This window comes from Apodemus sylvaticus, chromosome 15, assembly GCF_947179515.1.
Source record: "Apodemus sylvaticus chromosome 15, mApoSyl1.1, whole genome shotgun sequence".
NCBI lineage: Eukaryota > Metazoa > Chordata > Mammalia > Rodentia > Muridae > Apodemus > Apodemus sylvaticus.
In genome coordinates this window covers 9,338,297-9,361,931 of record NC_067486.1, presented here as the reverse complement: position 1 = coordinate 9,361,931, position 23,635 = coordinate 9,338,297, and the positions used below count along the sequence as shown (strand labels likewise).

Genomic DNA, 23,635 nt, shown 5'->3' with positions numbered 1-23,635 from the left:
TAAGAGGAAAACTCATAGCCCTGAGTGCCTCCAAAAAGAAAATGGAGAGAGCATACACTACCAACTTAATGACACACCTGAAAGCCCTAGAACAAAAAGAAGCTATTTCACCCAGGAGGAGTAGAAGGCAGGAAATCATCAAACTCAGGGCCGAAATCAATCAAGTAGAAACAAAGAGAACCATACAAAAAATCAACAAAACCAGGAGCTGGTTCTTTGAGAAAATCAACAAGATAGATAAACCCTTAGCCAGACTGACCAAAGGGCACAGAGAAAGTATCCAAATTAACAAACTTAGAAATGAAAAGGGAGACATAACAACAGAAACTGAGGAAATCCAAAAAAATCATCAGATCCTACTACAAGAGCCTGTAATCAACACAACTGGAGAATCTGGAGGAAATGGACAATTTCCTTGACAGATACCAAATACCAAAATTAAATCAGGACCAACTAGACCATCTAAACAGTCCCATAAAGCCTAAAGAAATAGAAGGAGTCATAGAAAGTCTTCCAACCAAAAAAAGCACAGGACCAGATGGTTTCAGTGCAGAATTCTACCAGACCTTCAAAGAAGAGTTAACACCAATACTCTTCAAACTATTCCACAAAATAGAAACAGAAGGAACACTACCCAATTCCTTCTACGAAGCCACAATTACGCTGATACCAAAGCCACACAAAGATCCAACAAAGAAAGAGAACTTCAGACCAATTTCCCTTATGAACATCGATGCAAAAATACTCAATAAAATTCTTGCCAACCGAATCCAAGAACACATCAAAACGATCATCCACCATGATCAAGTAGGCTTTATCCCGGGAATGCAGGGTTGGTTCAATATACGGAAATCCATCAATACAATCCACTACATAAACAAACTCAAAGAACAAAACCACATGGTCATTTCATTGGATGCTGAAAAAGCATTTGACAAAATTCAGCATCCTTTCATGCTTAAAGTCTTGGAGAGAACAGGAATTCAAGGCCCATACCTAAACATAGTAAAAGCAATATACAGCAAACCGGTAGCCAGCATCAAACTAAACGGAGAGAAACTTGAAGCAATCCCACTGAAATCAGGGACCAGACAAGGCTGCCCCCTTTCTCCTTACCTTTTCAATATTGTACTTGAGGTACTAGCTCGGGCAATTCGACAACATAAGGAGGTCAAAGGGATACAAATTGGAAAGGAGGAAGTCAAACTATCATTATTTGCAGACGACACGATCGTCTACCTAAGTGACCCAAAGAACTCCACTAGAGAGCTCCTACAGCTGATAAACAACTTCAGCAAAGTGGCAGGTTACAAAATCAACTCAAGCAAATCAGTGGCCTTCCTATACTCAAAGGATAAGCAGGCTGAGAAAGAAATTAGGGAAATGACCCCCTTCACAATAGCCACAAACAGTATAAAGTATCTTGGGGTGACTCTTACCAAACATGTGAAAGATCTGTATGACAAGAACTTCAAGACTCTGAAGAAGGAAATGGAAGAAGACCTCAAAAAATGGGAAAACCTCCCATGCTCATGGATCGGTAGAATCAATATAGTTAAAATGGCCATCTTGCCTAAAGCACTATACAGATTCAATGCAATACCCATCAAAATCCCAACTCAATTCTTCACAGAGTTAGAAAGAGCAATTATCAAATTCATCTGGAAAAACAAAAAACCCAGGATAGCTAAAACTATTCTCAGCAACAAAAGAAAATCTGGGGGGAATCAGTATCCCTGACCTCAAGCAATACTACAGAGCAATAGTGTTAAAAACTGCATGGTATTGGTACAGTGACAGGCAGGAGGATCAATGGAACAGGATTGAAGATCCAGAAATGAACCCACACACCTATGGCCACTTGATCCTCGACAAAGAGGCTGAAAACATCCAATGGAAAAAAGATAGCCTTTTCAACAAATGGTGCTGGTTCAACTGGAGGTCAGCATGCAGAAGAATGCGAATTGATCCATCCTTGTCTCCTTGTACTAAGCTCAAATCCAAATGGATCAAGGACCTCCACATAAAGCCAGACACTCTGAAGCTAATAGAAAAGAAACTGGGGAAGACCCTTGAGGACATCGGTACAGGGAGAAAGTTTCTGAACAGAACACCAATAGCGTATGCTCTAAGAGCAAGAATTGACAAATGGGACCTCATAAGGTTACAGAGTTTCTGTAAGGCAAAGGACACCATCAAGAGGACAGATCGGCAACCAACAAATTGGGAAAAGATCTTCACCAATCCTACATCAGATAGAGGGCTAATATCCAATATATATAAAGAACTCAAGAAGTTAGACTCCAGAAAACCGAACAACCCTATTAAAAAATGGGGTACAGAGTTAAACAAAGAATTCTCACCTGAAGAACTTCGGATGGCGGAGAAGAAGCATCTTAAAAAATGCTCAACTTCATTAGTCATTAGGGAAATGCAAATCAAAACAACCCTAAGATTTCATCTTACACCAGTCAGAATGGCTAAGATTAAAAATTCAGGAGACAGCAGGTGTTGGAGAGGGTGCGGAGAAAGAGGAACACTCCTCCACTGCTGGTGGGGTTGCAAATTGGTACAACCACTCTGGAAAGCAGTCTGGCGGTTCCTTCGAAAACTGGGCACCTCACTTCCAGAAGATCCTGCTATACCACTCCTGGGCATATACCCAGAGGATTCCCCACCATGTAATAAGGATACATGCTCTACTATGTTCATAGCAGCCCTATTTATAATTGCCAGATGCTGGAAAGAACCCAGGTATCCCTCAACAGAAGAGTGGATACAAAAAATGTGGTATATCTACACAATGGAGTACTATTCAGCCATTAGAAACAATGAATTCATGAAATTCTTAGGCAAATGGATGGAGCTAGAGAACATCATACTAAGTGAGGTAACCCAGACTCAAAAGGTGAATCATGGTATGCACTCACTAATAAGTGGTTATTAACCTAGAAAACTGGAATACCCAAAACATAATCCACACATCAAATGAGATACAAGAAGAAAGCAGGAGTGGTCCCTGGTTCTGGAAAGACTCAGTGAAACAGTATTTGGCAAAACCAGAACGGGGAACTGGGAAGGGATGGGAGGGAGGACAGGGGAAGAGAAGGGGGCTTACGGGACTTTCGGGGAGTGGGGGGGGGCTAGGAAAGGGGAAATCATTTGAAATGTAAATAAATTATATCGAATAAAAAAAAAGATCGAGTGATACCCCAAATCCGATTTTGGGGTCCTAACAGAGAGGGAAGGTTAAGGTAGAAGGCAAGATCATAGCATCACTGAGTAGTAAGACCTTGTCCTGTCCAACACCCAACAGTACTATGTCAGCTCCAGCCTCTTGTGAAAGAAGAGCCCATCTCTTTCTTCAGAAAATAACCTTGCCATTTTCATGAGAGTCATCTGGAGAATGTTCAACTATGTAACTGATGCACTAGATCAGCAGTCCTCAACCTGTGTGTCTCCACCCAACTGGGGACTGCTATCAGACATCCTACATATCAGATATTTACATTATGATTCACAACAGTAGCAAAATTAGTTTTGACCCCAAATGGAAGAGCTAGGGGAAGGACTAAAGGAGTGGAAGGGGATTACAACCTCATAGGAAGAACAATGTCACCTAAATGGATCACCCAGAACCCCCAGAGACTAAACCATCAATCAAAGAGTACAAATGGAGGGAGCCAGGACTCCAGGTCATATGTAGCAGAGGATAGCCTTATCTGACATCAGTGGGAGGTGAGGGAGGCTTGGGTCCCAGGATAGGGGGATGCTCGAGGGGTGAGATGGAAGTGGGAGAGTGGGAGGAGGGGCACCCTCATAGAGGCAAAGGGGAAGGGGTAAAGCGGGAATGGGATAGGGGAATTTGTGGAGGGGTAACCAAGAAGGGAGATATCATTTGAAATGTAAAGAAAACAATGATTAATAAAAAAATAGAAATAGCAACAAGATGATTTCACAGTTGAGGGTCATTGCCCCATGAGGAACTCTGCTACAAAGGTTGAGAACCACTGCACTAGGTGGAAACAAGTCATTGTTTCACCACAACAGAGCTATTTTAATAACCACAATCTGGAAGTCTATTTCACGTTTACAGCAATGTGATCAAGAACGTAAGCATAGCATTCAAAATCTGCTTCAGAAAGCCATGGTATGAGAAGTGCCGATTACTTTGCGCACAAGTCAATTTTACCAGCATCTTGACAGTTTTGAACAGTAATAAATTAAAAAAGAAATCCTTCAAATGAGGACCATACTTAAACCAAATGTAAATGCTAGACAGGGTCACGTTTAGTTAATGCAATGCCTGTCCGCAGAAAATTATGGTGAGCAGTCGCATGTTATATGTTCTAAATAATAATAAAAAAAAATCCACCATTTAAAAAATGTGTCAACAGGGTGATCTCTACCCATAATAGCACCCCTTAGAGAGCAAATGTAAATGTGTGTTTACGTGTCATTAAATTTTAGAGTGAGCAATAAAAATTGAAAACTCAAGGACATAAATCCTATAGAATGGTAATCACAAGCATTAGCACACAGGGAGCTCTGCTTACACTGTAAGCTGTGGAATAACTGCTCACTGTATTTAGAGCATCTGAGCTTTAGATTTTAAAAACACAGTGTTAATTACAGTATATGCAAAAGAGATTTACTGGAAAGTCTTTGTATCCATTCCTTCTGGTTTGATGATATTTAGACAGGAGTTATCTTTGTCTCCCATTTAATTATTATGCAAAATTCAGAAGACATGTAAATAGGTGACTCAGACCATCACTTGTGAATTGATTCTTTCCTTCCCCTAAATTTAAAAGTGGAAAATTTCCTTTCCTTCATTTCTTCCTTCTCAACTAAATATTTTTGTATTTATTCAATAATTGATTTGATCACCAACACAAGTTCAATTAACATGCGATCATAATTAATGTGAAAATTTTCCTCTTTCCCTCCCTTCCTTTTCTCTTTCTAATGTCTTTCCTTCCATCCTTCTTTCTTTTGTTTTATCTTCCTTCCTGCTTGCCTAGCTTTATTTCTTTTTCTTTCCCTTGTGTGATTTGAAAAAAAAAACAAGATGCAAATAAAAGATAACAAATTTTCATGGAATAAAAGTCCCAGGTCAGGTAGCACACAACCACCCATAATTTCCTAATTCGCACTCTAGAACAATTAGATCTCTTTGGCCTCTGTGGGTGAATGTATTCATTTGCATCTCTCTCTCTCTCTCTCTGTCTTCTCTCTCTCTCTCTCCCTCTCTCTCTCTCTCTCTCTCTCTCTCTCTCTCTCTCTCTCTCACACACACACACACACACACACACACAATTAAAATGATAATAAATCTTACAATAAAGAGCCTCTGTTTCACTCTGACTGGGTATCAGGGAAGGGCAGGTTTGTCTTTCAAATTTATGCCATGGAATCTCCATCATCTAGTGAATTTGCTATGATGTTAAGAAGTTTTGACAATGCTTTTGTTTCTGGCACAACATGATCACCACAGACATGGTATTTCTCAGTAGATGCCAAGGAAAGACTTTGCTAGCTCTAGCCTTCCTTAAGACAAAGATGAGTTGACAATGTTGTGATTAACTAGAATAGTACTATCAGAACAAGGCACAGCCAGAAGCGATGCTTCACTGAACAATAAAAGAAGGCACTCACTGTCTTAGTGACTACACAACTGAGAGGCATTTGAGAGAGTTCATGTTTTTGACTGAGCAAATAAAAACAAATTATTTCTGTCCATTCTTTGTAGTTAATCTGCATGTTTTAAGCTTCTGTAGAGAAATGAATTAGAATCGTTTTCATCAAGATAGAGTGTGCAGCCAGATAGGAAAACTTCCCGTCTTAGTTCAGGTTTTATTACTGTGAAGAGACTCCATGACCATGGCAACTCCTATAAAGTTGCCTATAAAGGACGACATTGAATTGGGGCTGGTTTACATTTTCAGAGGTTCCATGTCTGCAAGCAGACATGGTGGTACATGAGCCCAGAGAGTTCTACATCTTGATCCAAAGGGAGCCAGAACTGGACTCCTTTGGGAGTACAGTGATTCACTTCCTCTAACAAGGCAACACCGATCCAACATGGCTATACCCCCTAATAGTGCTGCTACCCATGGTCCAAGCATATTGAAACACGTGAGGCTATAGAGGTCAAAACTAATCAAACCAACATACCTCCTATTAAAATTCTAAGTACTAGTGGCAAAATAAGATTCCAAAGTAAGATTAAAAACTTCAAGCATTTAGTAGAAAATAACAAAGCATATTTTCTCTAAGAATGGTAACATGGCAATAGTAATGTTTTAAAAAAGAGCATTTTAAAATTTTATTCAATGTAAATATGCATTTTGGTAATGGGTTGCAGAGGTTCAAGGTAGAAAATGTTCACAAAAGCTGTTTAAATATTCCTAAATTGTATAAAATGATGTCAGAGAAAATGAGATTCATGTTTCCCTGGAATAAGAACAAAGAACAGGATGACCAATATTTCCAAGTCTAATGTTTGCTTCTACTTTCAACAATTCACTCAGTAGAAGCTGGAGAATCCATATCTTCCACAGCATGAAGGGCGGTGGCAGCCATGGCCATAGCCTCTGAAGCCGCCCAAGCCGCCCAAGCCAGAGCCATGGCCATAACCTCCGAAGCCTCCGAAGCTTCCGAAGTTTCCGAAGCTTCCGAAGCTTCCAATGCCTCTGAAGCCTCCATAGCCAGAGCTGTAGCCCAGTCTGTGGATTCTGTTACATCCACAGCCCAGGCCTCCAAAGCCACCGTAGCCATAGCCTAGGCCTCCATAGTTGCCACTGTAATAGCTCATGGTTTCAGGAAAGGTAGGTTTCTCTTGTGTTTGAGGAGAGGTTGTGAGTGTGAGCATCAACACCTACAATGAAGCTTATATACTCTGGGCTGTGGATGTGACAAAGCATGTGCCCTTCCTTTGTGTCATTCCAGGAATAGCGATTACCTGAGACAACACTTTCATCCACTGTCATTTGGCCAACCTCTGTTAAGGATGCTTAAGATTTACGTGGCTACTTAGTTTGTCTCAGAACTTAACATTATTAGAAGGAGTCATTGTATCTTCCAAGTACAATGATTATAGAACATAACAGAATTACTTATTATTAGACAATACTGAACACACTAATTATTCTTGAATGTAAATTGCAATTCTTCTGAGAGCATTTTGTTGGAGGCACTGCTATGGTTTGAATCCACAAACTTTTGGGAAATTGCCCAGATTAAGATTGAAATATATCAGTGTTTCAAGAGTCACATATTTTGTATCTTGAGAGGTAGGGACAAGGCAGGAATTGTCACTGATTCCTAGAAGTGTAAGGGTTTTTTTTGTTTGTTTGTTTTGTTTTTGAGACAGGGTTTCTCTGTTTATCCCTGGCTGTCCTGGAACTCACTCTGTAGACCAGGCTGGCCTTGAACTCAGAAATCTGCCAGCCTCTGCCTCCCAAGTGCTGGGATTAATGGCATGCACCATTAGTGCCTGGCTTGAAGTGTAAGATTTTGAGTAAGTATCTTTGCCATATTTCTTTTGGGATTCACACTCAATTATGATATATTTATTTTGTTTAACATCATACCTCAATCAAGAAACAATGACAGTGATGGAAAATCAGCTTCACTGCTTAGCAGAACTCTCTCTACTCCTTCACCTTGCACCGATAGGGAGCCCAGCATCAGGTATCCCTGGAATAACATCTGTACCTGCTCTCTATATCTTGTTTCTTTTCTTAGCAGGCTGTGACTAGTGGTTGAAGTCTTTTCACATCTCATTTCAAAGATCACCTGACTTCTATTTGCCACTCTTTATTCTACCAAAACTGAAGGAACAAGGGGGTATACAATGGATGTCTCTATAACCCACCCACTCAGGTCTACATAGTTTCTCCATGCTCAGTAAACAGCATGACCCTTCACCACTTCCTCTGTCTGTGCTCTTCCATTGGTTTAGTTGCTTTCAGGTAATTTTGAGTTAATGTTTCCTATGATACCAACCAAACCTTTCTAAAACCATTATTTAGTTATTATAACTAATTGTTGTTTAGTACTCACTAACTTAGTACTTTACTAACTCAAATAATAACTAAGAGTTATATAGTACTTAAAACTCTTTGTATCTCATAGAACCCTCTGAACAGTTAAGAATTTTTCAACTCAAGAAGAACTTAAATTCAGTAATTGTAAGGCACAATCATAAATGGGAGTAATTAAGATGCTAGATACTCTTTAGGAACATTGTAGAATTAATTGATTGTAGTCTCCCTGTGGCTCATCCCAATGAGGTGGCAAAGCCCATGACTGATACTGAAATTGACTACTAAACTTTACCTGCATTCAGCTACTTCTTGAAATCTGAGTCTCATAAAACTTATTTTATGACTATAATTACCCTCATTAGGATTTTCTAGGATTTGTGACAGCTTTTGAATGGCATGGATTCTAAGACCCAAATAATATTATCTATAATTATACAAGGAGACGTTCTTTATTTTAAAAAGTTTGGATTTTTTTTAACCTCACCTAATGTTAAAGCTGAGCAATAAACTGGCCCTCAACAAGTTGTGTGAATGTAGTATATTAATATGTGATATTAATCTACAGATCATCCAGAGAATAACTTGGGCAGCTTATCTTATACTCGAAGAAGTATTTCAAGCCTGACATAAACTCCTGCTCTTTTCTGTGCATGTTAATGTAACAATAAAGCATCACAAGCCTCTTTCTTGTCTGTAGAACTCTATCAATTTTCTTTCAATTTTCATTGGAAGGCAGACGCAGCTTTTTGAAACTGTAGGGGATACTGTCAACATTTCCCTTCTCTCTCAGGAACCATATACTTTACTTACAAACCCCTCCCTTAATTCTCAAAATGTTTTAAATATATTTATGGTGTTTGTATCAGACCAACTGAAAGAAACATTTAGATCTATAAACAAATCACAGTTAACAATTTCAGGCTATTGTTCTGATACTCTTTAATTGTATAACTTATTAAATAAGTGCATTTTTAAATACATTGAGACTTAAGATCATCTTGGATGTGGAAATAATATGGGATAAAAATGAAAAGCCCTTCAGTAATTTGATAAATGGTAAATGCATTTTCGTGGAAGAAGATGCATACAGCTGTGCTGTGCAAAGTTTCTTTCTCTGTTAAAAACTAGAAAAAGGCACTTTAAAAGAAAACATAACAAAACCATTATTTTCCTATGAGCACAAGATAACAAATATGTTTTTTTGCAATATGTGTTGAGAATCCCATATTTTACTGTCCATCCATTGGATCCAAAGAAAAATTATGTTTTTACTGCATGTTTAGAAGTATCAACTCACGGCTTACATTGAGTCCTTAGTTATATTATGGAGAGAAGGGTGAAAATAGTCTATTTATTGGCGTATTAAACTTTTAAAAGTCCAAAACATGTACTACCAACATAGAAATTGATCAATAAATCTTTTTTGAAATGACAGATTTTGTAATCAATAAATTTAATGTAAACAATTTGGTGTAGTATTGACTAAACTAAGAATTTTAACAGTGGTAGCAATTTCTTTTTCTCCTTTATAGCCTTGTGATAACTCTTTATGAAAGGTATTATCTAAGTTAGAAAGAAAACACCTCATGGGATTCCCTGTGACACTGGATCTGGCTAGACCACCCAGCCTTCAGCAGCATTGCTGAGTGCCATCGCAGTGGGTCAGCCCACAGTCCTGCTGTATCTCGGCCTCGAGCAGTTTTAACTGAAAGTGCAGGACATGGTCATTCTCTACTGAGTGATGGGATTTAACATTTCTCATGGGTTAGTGAAATTCCAAGAAGAAAACTTTTCAATTGCTTGAGTCAGTTCTCAATTTCAACCAAATGAGTTTATTGAAAAAGAAATATTTTTTCTTTTTTTTTTTTATATTTTTATTTTCTATATTCTTTGTTTACATTCCAAATGATTTCCCCTTTCCTGGATCCCCCTTCCCCATATGTCCCATAAACCTTCTTCTCTCCATCCCTTCTCCAATCACCTCCCTGACCTGGCAACTTTTCTAAGCTTATTAGATGAAGTATAAAATTTTAATACTTGTATTCAGCATGTGCTGGACAAGTCATAGGAATTATATTTCGATCTTCTTACTCTTTCAATACTAATCCTCCTCATCCAGGCCCTCTTGTTCTTGCTCTATGTATCTGTATGTGTGTGTGTGTGTATTTACTTGCATGCATATATTCCTGTATATGTTTTGTTGTACTTGAAAGATATCATTTCTCTATGTACACATAAAAAATAATAAAAAATCACATTTCAATTTTTTATTGAATCATTTATTGGCAATTAAACATAATCCCACTCTTAGTTCCCAAGTACAGCATGCAAACACACTTTATAATTGGAGTCTTAATAAATACATTAATTAATCAATAAAAAAATTAGAAATTGTTGTATTTAACTGGCTTAGCACCATCAAAACAACATCAAAATTCTTGAGAATTTTTTCACAACAACTGGTCAAGGTATCAAATGCCGAGTTCCTAGAACAGGATTTCAGTAGAAGCTGGAGAACCTATGTCCTCCACAGCATGAAGGGCGGCGGTAGCCATAGCCATAGCTTCCAAAGCCAGAGCCATGGCCATAGCCTCCGAAGCCTCCAAAGCCCCCGAAGCCTCCGAAGCCTCCGAAGCCTCCATAGCCAGAGCTGTAGCCCAGTCTGTGGACTCTGTTACATCCACAGCCCAGGCCTCCAAAGCCGCCATAGCCATAGCCCAGGACACTGTAGTTGCCGCTGTAGTAGCTCATGGTTCCAGGAGAGGTAGGTTTCTCTTGTGTTTGAGGAGAGGTTGTGAGTGTGAGCATCAGCACCTACAGCAAAGCTTATATACTCTGGGCTGTGGATGTAACAAAGCATGTGCCCCTCCTTTGTGTCATTCCAGGAATAGCGATTACCTGAGACAACACTTTCATCCACTGTCATTTGGCCAAACTCTGTTAAGGATGCTTAAGATTTAATTGTCTACTTAGTGATTTTGTCTCAGAACTTAACCTTATTAGAAGGAGTCATTGTATCTTCCAAGTACAACGATAATAGGTCATAACAGAATTACTTATTTTTAGACAATACAGAACACACTAATTATTCTTGAATGTAAATTAAAATTCTTCTGAGAGCATTTTGTTAGAGGCACTACTATGATTTGAATCCACAAAATTTTGGGATATTGCCCAGATTAAGATTGAAATGCATCAGTGTTTCAAGAGTCCCATATTTTGTATCATGAGAGGCAATGACAAGCCACAACTTGGCATGTGATTTCTAGAAATATAAATTTTTTTTTGAGACAGGGTTTCTCTGTGTATCCCGGGCTGTCCTAGGATTCACTCTGTAGACCAGGTTGGCCTCAAACTCAGAAATTTGCCTGCCTCTGCTTCCCTAGTGCTGGGATTAAAGGCATGCGCCACCAGTGCCTGGCTTGAAGTATAAGATTTTGAGTAAGTATCTTTGCCATATTTCTTTTGGGATTCACACTTAATTATGATATATTTATTTTGTTTAACAGCATACCTCAATCAAGAAACAATGACAGTGATGGAAAATCCACTTCACTTCATGGCAGAACTCTCTCTAGTTCCTTCACCTTGTACACATAGGGAGCCCGCCATCAGTTCTCCAGGGGATAACATCTGTACCTACTCTCTGTATCTTTCTTCTTTCCTTAGCAGGTTGTGACTAGTGGTTAAAGTCTTCCATGTCTCATTTCAAAGATCACCTGACTTCAATTTGCCACTGTTTATTCTACCAAAACTGAAGGAATAAGGAGGTACAATGGCTGTCTCTATAACCCACCCATTCAGGTCTACATTGTTTCTCCATGCTCAGTAAACAGCGTGACCCTTCACCACTTCCTCTGTCTGTGCTCTTCCATTGGTTTAGTTGCTTTCAGGGAATTTTGAGTTTCCTAGGATAATCAACCAAACCTTTCTAAAACCATTATTTAGTTAGTAAAACCAAATGTTATTTAGTACTTACTAATAACTAATAATTTAGTACTACTAATAACTACCTCAAATAACAACTAAGAGTTATATAGTACTTAAAACTCATTGTATCACATAAGATCCTCTTAATATTTATTAATAATTTTTCTTTTTTTCTTTTTTTAAATATTTTTATTTTCTATATTCTTTGTTTACATTCCAAATGATTCCCCTTTCCCAGATCCCCCCTCCCCATATGTCCCATAAACCTTCTTCTCTCCATCCATTCTCCAATCACCTCCCTCCTTTTTCTCTGTCCTTATATTCCCCTCCAATGCTAAATCAATCCTTTCCAGGATCAGGACCCTCTCCATACTTCTTCATGGGAGTCATTTTTTATGCGATTCGTGCCTTGGGTATTCAGGGCTTCTGGGCTAATTAATATCCACCTATCAGAGATTGCATTCCATGTGTATTCTTTTGTGATTGGGTTACCTCACTTAGGATGATATTTTCCAGATCAAACCATTTCCCTAAAAATTTTGTGAATTCATTGTTTCTAATTGCTGAGTAGTATTCCATTGTGTAAATATACCACATTTTCTGTATCCATTCCTCCTTTGAGGGACATCTGGGTTCTTTCCAGCTTCTGGCTATGATAAATAAGGCTGCTATGAACATAATGGAGCATGTGTCTTTATTGCATGCCGGGATATGCTTTGGGTATATGCCCAGGAGAGATATAGCAGGGTCCTCCAGAAGTGTCATGTCCAGTTTTCTGAGGAACCACCAGACTGATTTCCAAAGTGGTTGTACCATCTTACAGTCCCACCAGCAGTGGAGGAGTGTTCCTCTTTCTCCACGTCCTCACCAACACCTGCTCTCTCCTGAGTTTTTGACCTTAGCCATTCTGACTGGTGTAAGGTGAAATCTCAGGGTTGTTTTGATTTGTATTTCCCTAATGACTAATGATGTTGAGCATTTCATAAGGTGCCTCTTGGCTATCCAAATTTCTTCAGGTGAAAATTCTTTGTTTAGATCTGTACCCCATTTTTAATAGGGTTATTTGGTTCCCTGGGGTCTAACTTCTTGAGTTCTTTGTATATATTTTTCAACTCAAGAAGAACTTAAATTCAGTAAATGTAAGGCACAGTCATAAAGGGGAGTAGATAAGATGCTAGATACCCTTCAGGAACATTGTAGAATTAATTGATTGTAGTCTCCCTGTGGCTCATCCCAATGAGGTGGCAAAGCCCACGACTGATATTAAAATTGACTAAACTTTACCAGCATTCAGCTACTTCTTGAAAGCTGAGTCCCTTATAACTTATTTTATGACTATAATTACCCGTTAGGGTTTTCTTGTGATTTATGACAGTTTTTGAATGGCATGGATTCTACGACCCTAATATTGCATCTATAAACATAAAAGGACACATTATTCATTCTAATGGGTTTGGGTTTTTTTTTTTTTTTGTTAACCTTACCTAGTGTTAAAGCTAAGCAGTAAATTGTATGAATGTAGTATATTAATATGTTATATTAATCTACAGATCATCCAGAGAATAACTTGGGCAGCTTATCTTATACTCTAAGAAGTATTTCAAGCCTGACATGAACTCCTGCTCTGTTTCTGTGCATGTTAATGTAGCAATAAAGCTGTTCAAGCCTTCCTTTTGAGTGTCTGTAGAACTCTCAATTTTCATCCAGTTTTTATTGGAAGGCAGACCCAACTTTTTGAAACTGTAGGGGATACTGTCAACCCTTCCCTTCTCTCTCAGGAACCACATACTTTACTTACAAACCCCTCCCTTAATTCTCAAAATGTTTTAAATATGTTTATGGTGTTTGTATCAGACCAACTGAAAGAAACATTTAGATCTCTAAAGAAATCACAGCTAACAATTTCAGGCCATTGCTCTGATACTCTTTGATTGTATAGCTTGTTAAATAAATGCATTTTTAAATGCAATGAGACTTAAGATCATCTTGTATGTGGAAATAATATGGGATAAAAATGAAAAGCCCTTCAGTAATTTGATAAATGGTAAATGCATTTTCATGGAAGAATATGCATACAATTGTGCTGTGCAAAGTTTCTTTCTCTGTTAAAAATAAGAAAAAGGCACTTTAAAAGAAAACATAACAAAACCATTATTTTCCTATGAGCACAAGATAACAAATATGTTTTTTTGCAATATGTGTTGAGAATCCCATATTTTTCTGTCCTTCCATTGGATTCAAAGAAAAATTATGCTTTTACTACATGTTTAGAAGTATCAACTCATGGCTTACATGAGTCTTTAGTTATATTATGGAGAGAAGGTTAAAATAGTATATTCATTGGCATATTAAACTTTTAAAAGTCCAAAATATGTATCAACATAGAAATTGATCAATAAATCTTTTTTTGAAATGACAGATTTTTTAATCAATAAATTTAATGAAAACAAATTTGTTTCATATTGATGAAACTAAGATTTTTAACAGTGGTAGCAATTTCTTTTTCTCCTTTATAGCCTTGTGATAACTCTTTATGAAAGGTAATATCTAAGTCAGGAAGAAAATGCCTCATGGAAATCTTTCTGACACTGGATCTGGCTACACCACCCAGCCTTCAGCAGCATCCCTGAGTGCCATCTCAGTGGGTCAGCCCACAGTCCTGCTGTATCTCAGCCTCGAGCAGTTTTAACTGAAAGTGCAGGACATAGTTGATCTCCACTGAGAGTTGGGATTTAACATTTCTCATGGGTTAGTGAAATTTCAAGTAGAAAACTTGTCAATTGGTTGAGTCAGTTCTCAATTTCAACAAAATGAGTTTGTTGAAAAAGAAATATTAACATAGGTATTGACCTGGTAAATTTTGTAAGCTTATTAGATGAAGTATAGAATTTTAATACTTGTATTCAACATGTGCTGGACAAGTAATAGGAATTATATTTCAATCTTCTTTCTCTTTCAATACTATTCCTCCCTCATCCAGCCCCTCTTGTTCTTGCTCTGTGTGTATATGTGTGTGGGTGTGTATTTATTTACATGCATATATTCCTGTATGTGTTTTGTTGTACTTGAAAGATATCATCATTTCTCAATATACACCTAAAAAATAATAAAAAATTCACATCTCAGTTTCTTATTGAATCATTTATTGGCAATTAAACATAATCCAACTCTTAGTTCCCAACTACAGCATGCAAACACATGCTATAATTATAATAAATATATTAATCAATCAATAAAAAATTTTAGAATTTGTTGTATTTAATTGGCTTAGCACCATCAAAGCAACATCAAATTTCTTGAGAATTTTTTCACAACAACTGGTCAAGGTATCAAATGCTGAGTTACAAGAACAGGATTTCAGTAGAAGCTGGAGAACCTATATCCTCCACAGCATGAAGGGCGGCGGTAGCCATAGCCATACCCTCTGAAGCCAGAGCCATGGCCATAGCCTCCAAAGCCAGAGCCATGGCCATAGCCTCCGAAGCCAGAGCCATGGCCATAGCCTCCGAAGCCAGAGCCATGGCCATAGCCTCCGAAGCCAGAGCCATGGCCATAGCCTCCGAAGCTTCCGAAGCCCCCGAAGCCCCCGAAGCCCCCGAAGCCTCCAAAGCCTCCAAAGCCTCCATAGCCAGAGCTGTAGCCCAGTCTGTGGACTCTGTTACATCCACAGCCCAGGCCTCCAAAGCCGCCATAGCCATAGCCCAGGCCGCCGTAGTTGCTACTGTAGTAGCTCATGGTTTCAGGAGAGGTAGGTTTCTCTTGTGTTTGAGGAGAAGTTGTGAGTGTGAGTATCAACACCTACAGCAAAGCTTATATACTCCGGGCTGTGGATGTAACAAAGCATGTGCCCCTCCTTTGTGTCATTCCAGGAATAGCGATTACCTGAGACAACACTTTCATCCACTGTCATTTGGCCAAACTATGTTAAGGATACTTAAGATTTATTTGGCTACTTAGTGATTTTGTCTCAGAACTTAACCTTATTAGAAGGAGTCATTGTATCTTCCAAGTACAATGATAATAGGTCATAACAGAATTATTTATTATTAGACAATACTGAACACATTAAGTATTCTTGAATGTAAATTAAAATTCTTCTGAGAGCATTTTTATGGAGGCACTACTATGATTTGAATCTGCAAACTTTTGGGAAATTGCCCAGATTAAGATCCAAATGTATCAGTGTTTCAAGAGTCACATATTTTTTATCATGAGAGGCAAGGACAAGCCAGGAATTGTCACCTGATTTCTAGAAGTGTGAGATTTTTTTTTTTGAGACTGGATTTTTCTGGCTGTCCTGGAACTCATTCTGTAGATCAGGTTGGCCTCAAACTCAGAAATCTGCCTGCCACTGCCTCCCAAGTGCTGGGATTAAAGGAAATGTACCACCAGTGCCTGGCATAAAGTGTAAGATTTTTAGTAAATATCATTGCCATATTTCTTTTGGGATTCACACTCAGTTATGATATATTTATTTTGTTTAACAGCATACCTCAATCAAGAAACAATGACAGTGTTGGAAAATTCTCTTCACTTCATGGCAGAACTCTTTTTATTCCTTCACCTTGCACCTATAGGGGCCCAGCATCAGGTCTCCAGGGGATAACATCTGTACCTGCTCTCTATATCTTGTTTCTTTCCCTAGCAGGCTGTGACTAGTGGTTTAAGTCTTTCATGTCTCATCTCAAAGATCACCTGACTTCAATTTGCCACTCTTTATTCTACCAAAACTGAAGGAATCAGGAGGTACAATGGATGTCTCTCTAACCCACCCATTCAGGTCTATATAGCTTCTCCATGCTCAGTATACAGCATGATCCTTCACACTTCCTCTGTCTGTGCTCTTCCATTGGTTTAGTTGCTTTCAGGTAATTTTGAGTTAATGTTTCCTATGATACCAACCAAACCTTTCTAAAACTGTTATTTAGTTATTATAACTAATTGTTATTTAGTACTTACTAATAATAACTTAATTTAGTACTTTACTAACTCAAAACTTTCATCCAGTTTTCATTGGAAGGCAGACCAAGCTTTTTGAAACTGTAGGGGATACTGTCAACCCTTCCCTTCTCTCTCAGGAACAACATACTTTACTTACAAACCCATCCCTTAATTCTCAAAATGTTTTAAATATGTTTACAGTGTATCAGACCAACTGAAAGAAACATTTAGATCTGTAAACAAATTACAGCTAACAATTCCAGGTTATTGTTCTGATACTCTCTGATTGTATAACTTGTTAAATAAATGCATTTTTAAATACATTGAGACATATGATCATCTTGTATATGGAAACAATATGAGCCATTAGAAACAACGAATTCATGAAATTCTTAGACAAATGGATGGAGCTGGAGAACATCATACTAAGTGAGGCAACCCAGTCTCAAAAGATCAATCATGGTATGCACTCACTGATAAGCGGATATTAGCCTAGAAACTTGGAATACCCAAGTCATAATCCACATATCAAATGATGTTCACGAAGAATGGAGGAGTGGCCCCTGGTTCTCAGTGCAGCAGTATAGGGGAATACCAGAACAGAGAAGTGAAAAAGGGTGGATGGGGGAACAGGGGAAGTGAAGAGGGCATATGGGACTTTCGGGAAGTGGGGAGCCAGGGAATGGGAAATCATTTGAAATGTAAATAAAAATATGTCGAATAAAAAATGTGAAAAAAATGAAAAACCCTTCAGTAATTTGATAAATGGTAAACATATTTACATGGAAGAAGATGTACAACTGTGCTGTGGAAAGTTTTATTTCTCCATTAAAAACAAGAAAAAGGCACTTTAAAAGAAAACATAACAAACCCATTATTTTCCTATGAGCACAAGATAAGAAATAAGTTTTTTGCAATATGTGTTGAGAATCCCATACTTTTCTGTCCATCCATTGGACCCAAAGAAAAATTATGCTTTAATTACATGTTTAGAAGTATAAACTCATGGCGTACATGAATCTTTACTTATATTATGGATAGAAGGGTGAAAATAGTCTATTTATTGGAGTATAAAGCTTTTAATAGTGTAACACATGTCCTATCAACAATAAATCTTAATGAAAGCAAATTTGCTTCATATTGCTGAAACTAAGAATTTTAACAGTGGTAGTAATTTACTTTTCTCTTTTATAGCCTTGTGATAATTATTTATGAAAGATATTATTTAAGTCAGAAAGAAAATGCCTCCTGGGAAATCCTATGGTACTGGATCTGGCTACGCCACCCAGCCTACAACCGCATCATTGAGTTCCATCTCACTGGGTCAGGCCACAGTCCTGCTGTATCTCAGTGTCTAGCAGTTTTACCTGAAAGTTCAGAACCTAGTAAATTAGCACTGAGAGTTGGGATTTTACATTGTTCATTGGTTAGTTTAATTCCAAGTAGATAACTTGTCAATTGTTTAGGACAATTCCTAATTTCAACTAAATGAGTTTATTAAAGAAGAAATGTTAACATCGGTACTGACCTGGCAAATCTTCTAAGCTTATTAGATGAAGTATAAAATTTTAATACTTGTATTCAGCATGTGCTGGACAAGTCATAGAAATTATATTTTGATCTTCTTACTCTTTCAATACTATTCCTCCCTCATCCAGGCCCTCTTGTTCTTGCTCTATGTATCTGTATGTATGTGTGTGTGTGTGTGTGTGTGTGTGTGTGTGTGTGTGTGTATTTATTTACATGCATATATTCCTGTATGTGTTTTGTTGTACTTGAAAGATATCATTTCTCTATGTACACATAAAAAATAATAAAAAATATTACATTTTAATTTCTTATTGAATCATTTATTGGCAATTAAACATAATCCCACTGTTAGTTCCCAAGTACAACATGCAAACACATGTTATAATTGGAGTCTTAATAAATACATTAATCAATAAAAAATTGTATAATTTGTTGTATTTAATTGGCTTAGCACCATCAAAGCAACATCAAAATTCTTGAGAATTTTTTCACAACAACTGGTCAAGGTATCAAATGCCGAGTTGCTAGAACAGGATTTCAGTAGAAGCTGAAGAACCTATATCCTCCACAGCATGAAGGGCGGCGGTAGCCATAGCCATAGCCTCCGAAGCCAGAGCCATATCCGTAGCCCCCAAAGCCAGAGCCATGGCCATAGCCTCCGAAGCCTCCGAAGCCCCCGAAGCCCCCGAAACCTCTGAATCCTCCATAGCCAGAGCTGTAGCCCAGTCTGTGGACTCTGTTACATCCACAGCCCAGGCCTCCAAAGCCGCCATAGCCATAGCCCAGGACACTGTAGTTGCCGCTGTAGTAGCTCATGGTTTCAGGAGAGTTAGGTTTCTCTTGTGTTTGAGGAGAAGTTGTGGGTGTGAGCATCAGCACCTACAGTGAAGCTTATATACTCTGGGCTGTGGATGTGATAAATCATGTGCCCCTCCTTTGTGTCATTCCAGGAATAGCGATTACCTGAGACAACACTTTCATCACTGTCATTTGGCCAAACTCTGTTAAGGATGCTTAAGATTTATTTGGCTACTTAGTGATTTTGTCTCAGAACTTAACCTTATTAGAAGGAGTCATTGTATCTTCCAAGTACAACGATAATAGATCATAACAGAAGTACTTATTATTAGACAATACAGAACACACTAAGTATTCTTGAATGTAAATTAAAATTCTTCTGAGAGCATTTTGTTGGAGGCACTGCTATGGTTTGAATCCACAAACTTTTGGGAAATTGCCCAGATTAAGATTGAAATGTATTAGTGTTTCAAGAGTCACATATTTTGTATCATGAGAGGCAAGGACAAGCCAGGAATTGTCAGCAGATTTCTAGAAGTGTAAGATTTTGAGTAAGTATGATTGCCACATTCCTTTTGGGATTCACACTCAATTTTGTCATATTTATTTTGATTTACAACACACCTCAATGGAGCTCCAAGTGGAGAGTGAGAGACGATTACAGTGACGGAAAGTCCACTTCCCTTCTTGGCAGGACTCTACCTCCTTCAGTTTGCACGCATAGGGAATCTAGCACAGGTTTCCCATGGATGACGTCTCCTCCTATTCTCTCTCTAACTTGTTTCTTTCTTTATCAGTCTATAATGTGCTGTCTGTGTCTTTCAATTCCTATTTCAAAGATCACCTGACTTCAATTTGTCCCTGTTTATTCTATCAAAAGTGAAGGGACAAGGAGGTACAATGGATGTGATTCTAACCCACCCGCTCAGGTCTACATTGTTTCTCCATGCTCAGTATACACCATGACCTTTCACCCCTTTCTCTATCTGTGCTCTTCAGTCAGTTTAGTTGCTTTCAGGTAATTTGGAGATAATATTTCCTATAATACCAACCAAACCTTTCCAAAACTGTTATTTATTAATAACTAATAACCATTATTTATTAATAACTAATAGTTATTAATGCTTACTAAATAATAATAACTTAATTTAGTACTTTACTAATAAACTCAAATAATAACTAAGAGTTATTTAATACTTAAATCATATTGTATCACATAAAATCCTCTGAACATTTAATAAAAATTTTAAAAGTCAAGAATTAAATTGAATACATGTAAGGCACAATCAGAAACTGGAGTAGACACTGTGAAAGATACTCTTTAGGATCATTGTGTATTTGGTTTTAGTTCCCTGTGGCTCATCCCAATGAAGTGGCAATGCCCAACTAAGACTGACTTTAAAATTGACGAAACCTTACCCCCATGCAGCTACATGTTGAATGTTGAGTCTCATATAACTTATTTTATAACTATAATTACCCTATTATCTATTTCTTGGAACCCTATTATCTATTTCTTGGAATTCATGGTAATTTTTGAATGATGGTTTTTAAGAAGATAATATTCCATCTGTAATTATAAAAGGACACATTTTTTTTGTTCTAATGTGTTTGGTTTTCTTGATCGTACTTAGTGTTAAAGTTGAGGAATCAGGTGTCCCTCAACAAGTTGTATGAATACAGTATATAAATATGTTATATTAATGTATGGAAGGTCCAGAGAATAACTTGAGCAGCTTATCAGATACTCTAAGACGTATTTCAAGCCTGACATGAACTCCTGCTCTATTTCTGTGTATGTTAATGTAACAATAAAGCTACATAAGCCTCTCTCTTGAATGTCTGTGGAACTCAAGCAAAATATCATTCAATTTTCATCCAAAGGCAGGCCCAGCATTTGAAAGTGTAGCAGATACTTCAACTCTTATGATCACATCACGAACCACAAACTTTAGAAACAAACCCCTCACTTAATTCTCAAAATGTTTTAAGTAAGTTTTTGGTTTTGTGTCAGGGCAACTGGAACAATGGTTTAGACCTATAAACAAATTACATCTAAGAATTCCACGTTATTGTTTTGACACTCTCTGAGTTCATAAGTTGTTAAATGCATTTTTTAAAAAATACGTTGAAATTTAAGATCATCTTGTATGTGGAAATAATATGGGATAAAAATGAAAAACCCTTCAGCATTTGATAAGTGGTAAATGCATTTTCATGGAAGAAGATGCACAACACTGTGCAAAGTTTATTTTTCATTAAAAACAAAAAAGGAACCTTAAAAAACATAATAAAACCATTATTTTCCTGTGGGCACAAGAGAATAAATACTTTTTTTGCAATATGTATTGAGAATCCCTTATTTTTCTGTCCATTCATTGGATCAAAAAATATGCTTTTGTTTAGAAGTATCAACTTATGGCTTACATGAGTCTTTACTTATGTTATGGATAGAAGGGTGATAGAAGGGTGAAAATAGTCTCACTCTTCATTTGAGCATTAAACTTTTAAAAGTGTAGCACATGTCTTATCAACATAGAAACTGATCACTAAATCAAATTGGTATAGTATTGACTAAATTAAGAATTTCAACAGTGGTAGTAATTTATTTTCCTCCTTTATAGCCTTGAGATAACTCTTTACGAAAGGGATTATCTAATCAGAAAGAAAATGCCTCGTGGGAAACCCTATGGCCCTGGATCTGGCCACACCACCCAGCCTTCAGCAGCATCCCTGAGTGCCATCTCACTGGGTCAGCCCACAGTCCTGCTGTATCCCAGCTTTGAGGAGTTTCAACTGAAAGTGCAGGACATGGTCAATCTCCACTGAGAGTTGGGATTTAACATTTCTCATGGGTGAGTGAAATTCCAAGTAGAAAACTTGTCAATTGGTTGAGTCAATTCTCAATTTCAAAAAATGAGTTTATTAAAGAAGAAAAGGTAACACAGGTCATGACCTGGCAAATCATCTCAACTTTTTAAATAAAGTATAAATCTTTAATACTTGTATTCAGCATGTGCTGAACAAATCATAGAAATTATATTTCTTCTTATTCTTTCAATACTATTCTATTCCTCCCTCACCCAGCCCCTCTTGTTCTTGCTCTGTGTGTGTGTGTGTGTGTGTGTATTTATTTACATGCATACATTACTGTATATGTTTTGGTGTACTTGACAGATATCAACATTTTTACATGTACACCTAAAAATTAATAAAAAAATCACATTTCAATTTCTTATTGAATCATTTATTGGCAATTAAACATAAATTCATTCAGTCCCCAAGCTTAGGATGCAGACACATTTTATAACTGGAGTCTTAATAAATACATTAATTAATCAATAAAAATTGTAACATTTGGTGTACTTAATTGGCTTAGCACCATCAAAGCTTCTTGTCTAGAATTTCTCAGAACAACTAGTGAAGGTATCAAATGCTGAGTTACTAGAACAGGATTTCAGTAGAAGCTGGAGAACCTATATCCTCCACAGCATGAAGGGCGGCGGTAGCTATAGCCATAGCCTCCGAAGCCAGAGCCATGGCCATAGCCTCCGAAGCCAGAGCCATGGCCATAGCCTCCGAAGCCAGAGCCATGGCCATAGCCTCCGAAGCCAGAGCCATGGCCATAGCCTCCGAAGCCAGAGCCTTGGCCATAGCCTCCGAAGCCAGAGCCATGGCCATAGCCTCCGAAGCCAGAGCCATGGCCATAGCCTCCGAAGCCAGAGCCATATCCGTAGCCGCCGAAGCCAGAGCCATATCCGTAGCCTCTGAAACCTCCAAAGCCTCCAAAGCCTCTGAAGCCTCCGAAGCCAGAGCCATATCCCAGTCTGTGGACTCTGTTACATCCACAGCCCAGGCCTCCAAAGCCGCTATAGCCGTAGCCCAGGCCACTGTAGTTGCCGCTGTAGTAGCTCATGGTGTTAGGAGAGGTAGGTTTGAGCTGCTGTACAAGGTCAGATCCTTAGTGTGAGTGTCTACATATGTAGGGGCAAGCTTATATACGCAGTGCCGAACATGTGAGAAAACCCGTGAGCACTCTTTTCTTTCATTCCAAGTTATTAATTTACTAGAGACACCTCATTAATCTGTTTGCTAACACAAAGAGAGGCATATAACTCATTAAAATATTTTTACCTTTCTTCTCTGCCTCTTTAGAATACCCTTGAACTCACTGTGTCCTTTTTTTTAATGGGAAAATGGCAATGACTTCAAAGTTGAATAATTTAAATTCTTGTAGTAGAATTCATTATTGGGCTTATATCATTCATATTAGACAACCCCTTTTCTCTAAATATTTTCTCATTCATATCATTCAGCTAATTTGTAGCATCTAATACCCATCCAAATTCTAATAAGTGATTTTATTTGAAATATTTAAATATTTT

General features: G+C 37.8%; 3 protein-coding genes across 3 annotated transcripts; all 3 read right to left on the bottom strand.

Annotated features, from left to right (window-relative positions):
* Positions 1-6,529: 6,529 nt before the first annotated feature.
* Positions 6,530-6,817, bottom strand: LOC127666137 (keratin-associated protein 16-3-like). Its single transcript, XM_052158884.1, has 2 exons — positions 6,745-6,817; positions 6,530-6,648 (listed from the first exon to the last, which is right to left on the bottom strand). Exons 1-2 carry the CDS (start codon positions 6,815-6,817, stop codon positions 6,530-6,532), a joined length of 192 nt encoding a protein of 63 aa, XP_052014844.1.
* Positions 6,818-15,338: 8,521 nt separating this feature from the next.
* Positions 15,339-15,716, bottom strand: LOC127665556 (keratin-associated protein 19-3-like). Its single transcript, XM_052157986.1, has 2 exons — positions 15,602-15,716; positions 15,339-15,511 (listed from the first exon to the last, which is right to left on the bottom strand). The coding sequence occupies exons 1-2, from the start codon at positions 15,714-15,716 to the stop codon at positions 15,339-15,341; spliced, it is 288 nt and encodes a 95-aa protein (XP_052013946.1).
* Positions 15,717-22,707: 6,991 nt separating this feature from the next.
* Positions 22,708-23,166, bottom strand: LOC127666327 (keratin-associated protein 16-3-like). Its single transcript, XM_052159131.1, has 2 exons — positions 23,067-23,166; positions 22,708-22,895 (listed from the first exon to the last, which is right to left on the bottom strand). Exons 1-2 carry the CDS (start codon positions 23,164-23,166, stop codon positions 22,708-22,710), a joined length of 288 nt encoding a protein of 95 aa, XP_052015091.1.
* Between the last annotated feature and the right edge of the window lie 469 nt (positions 23,167-23,635).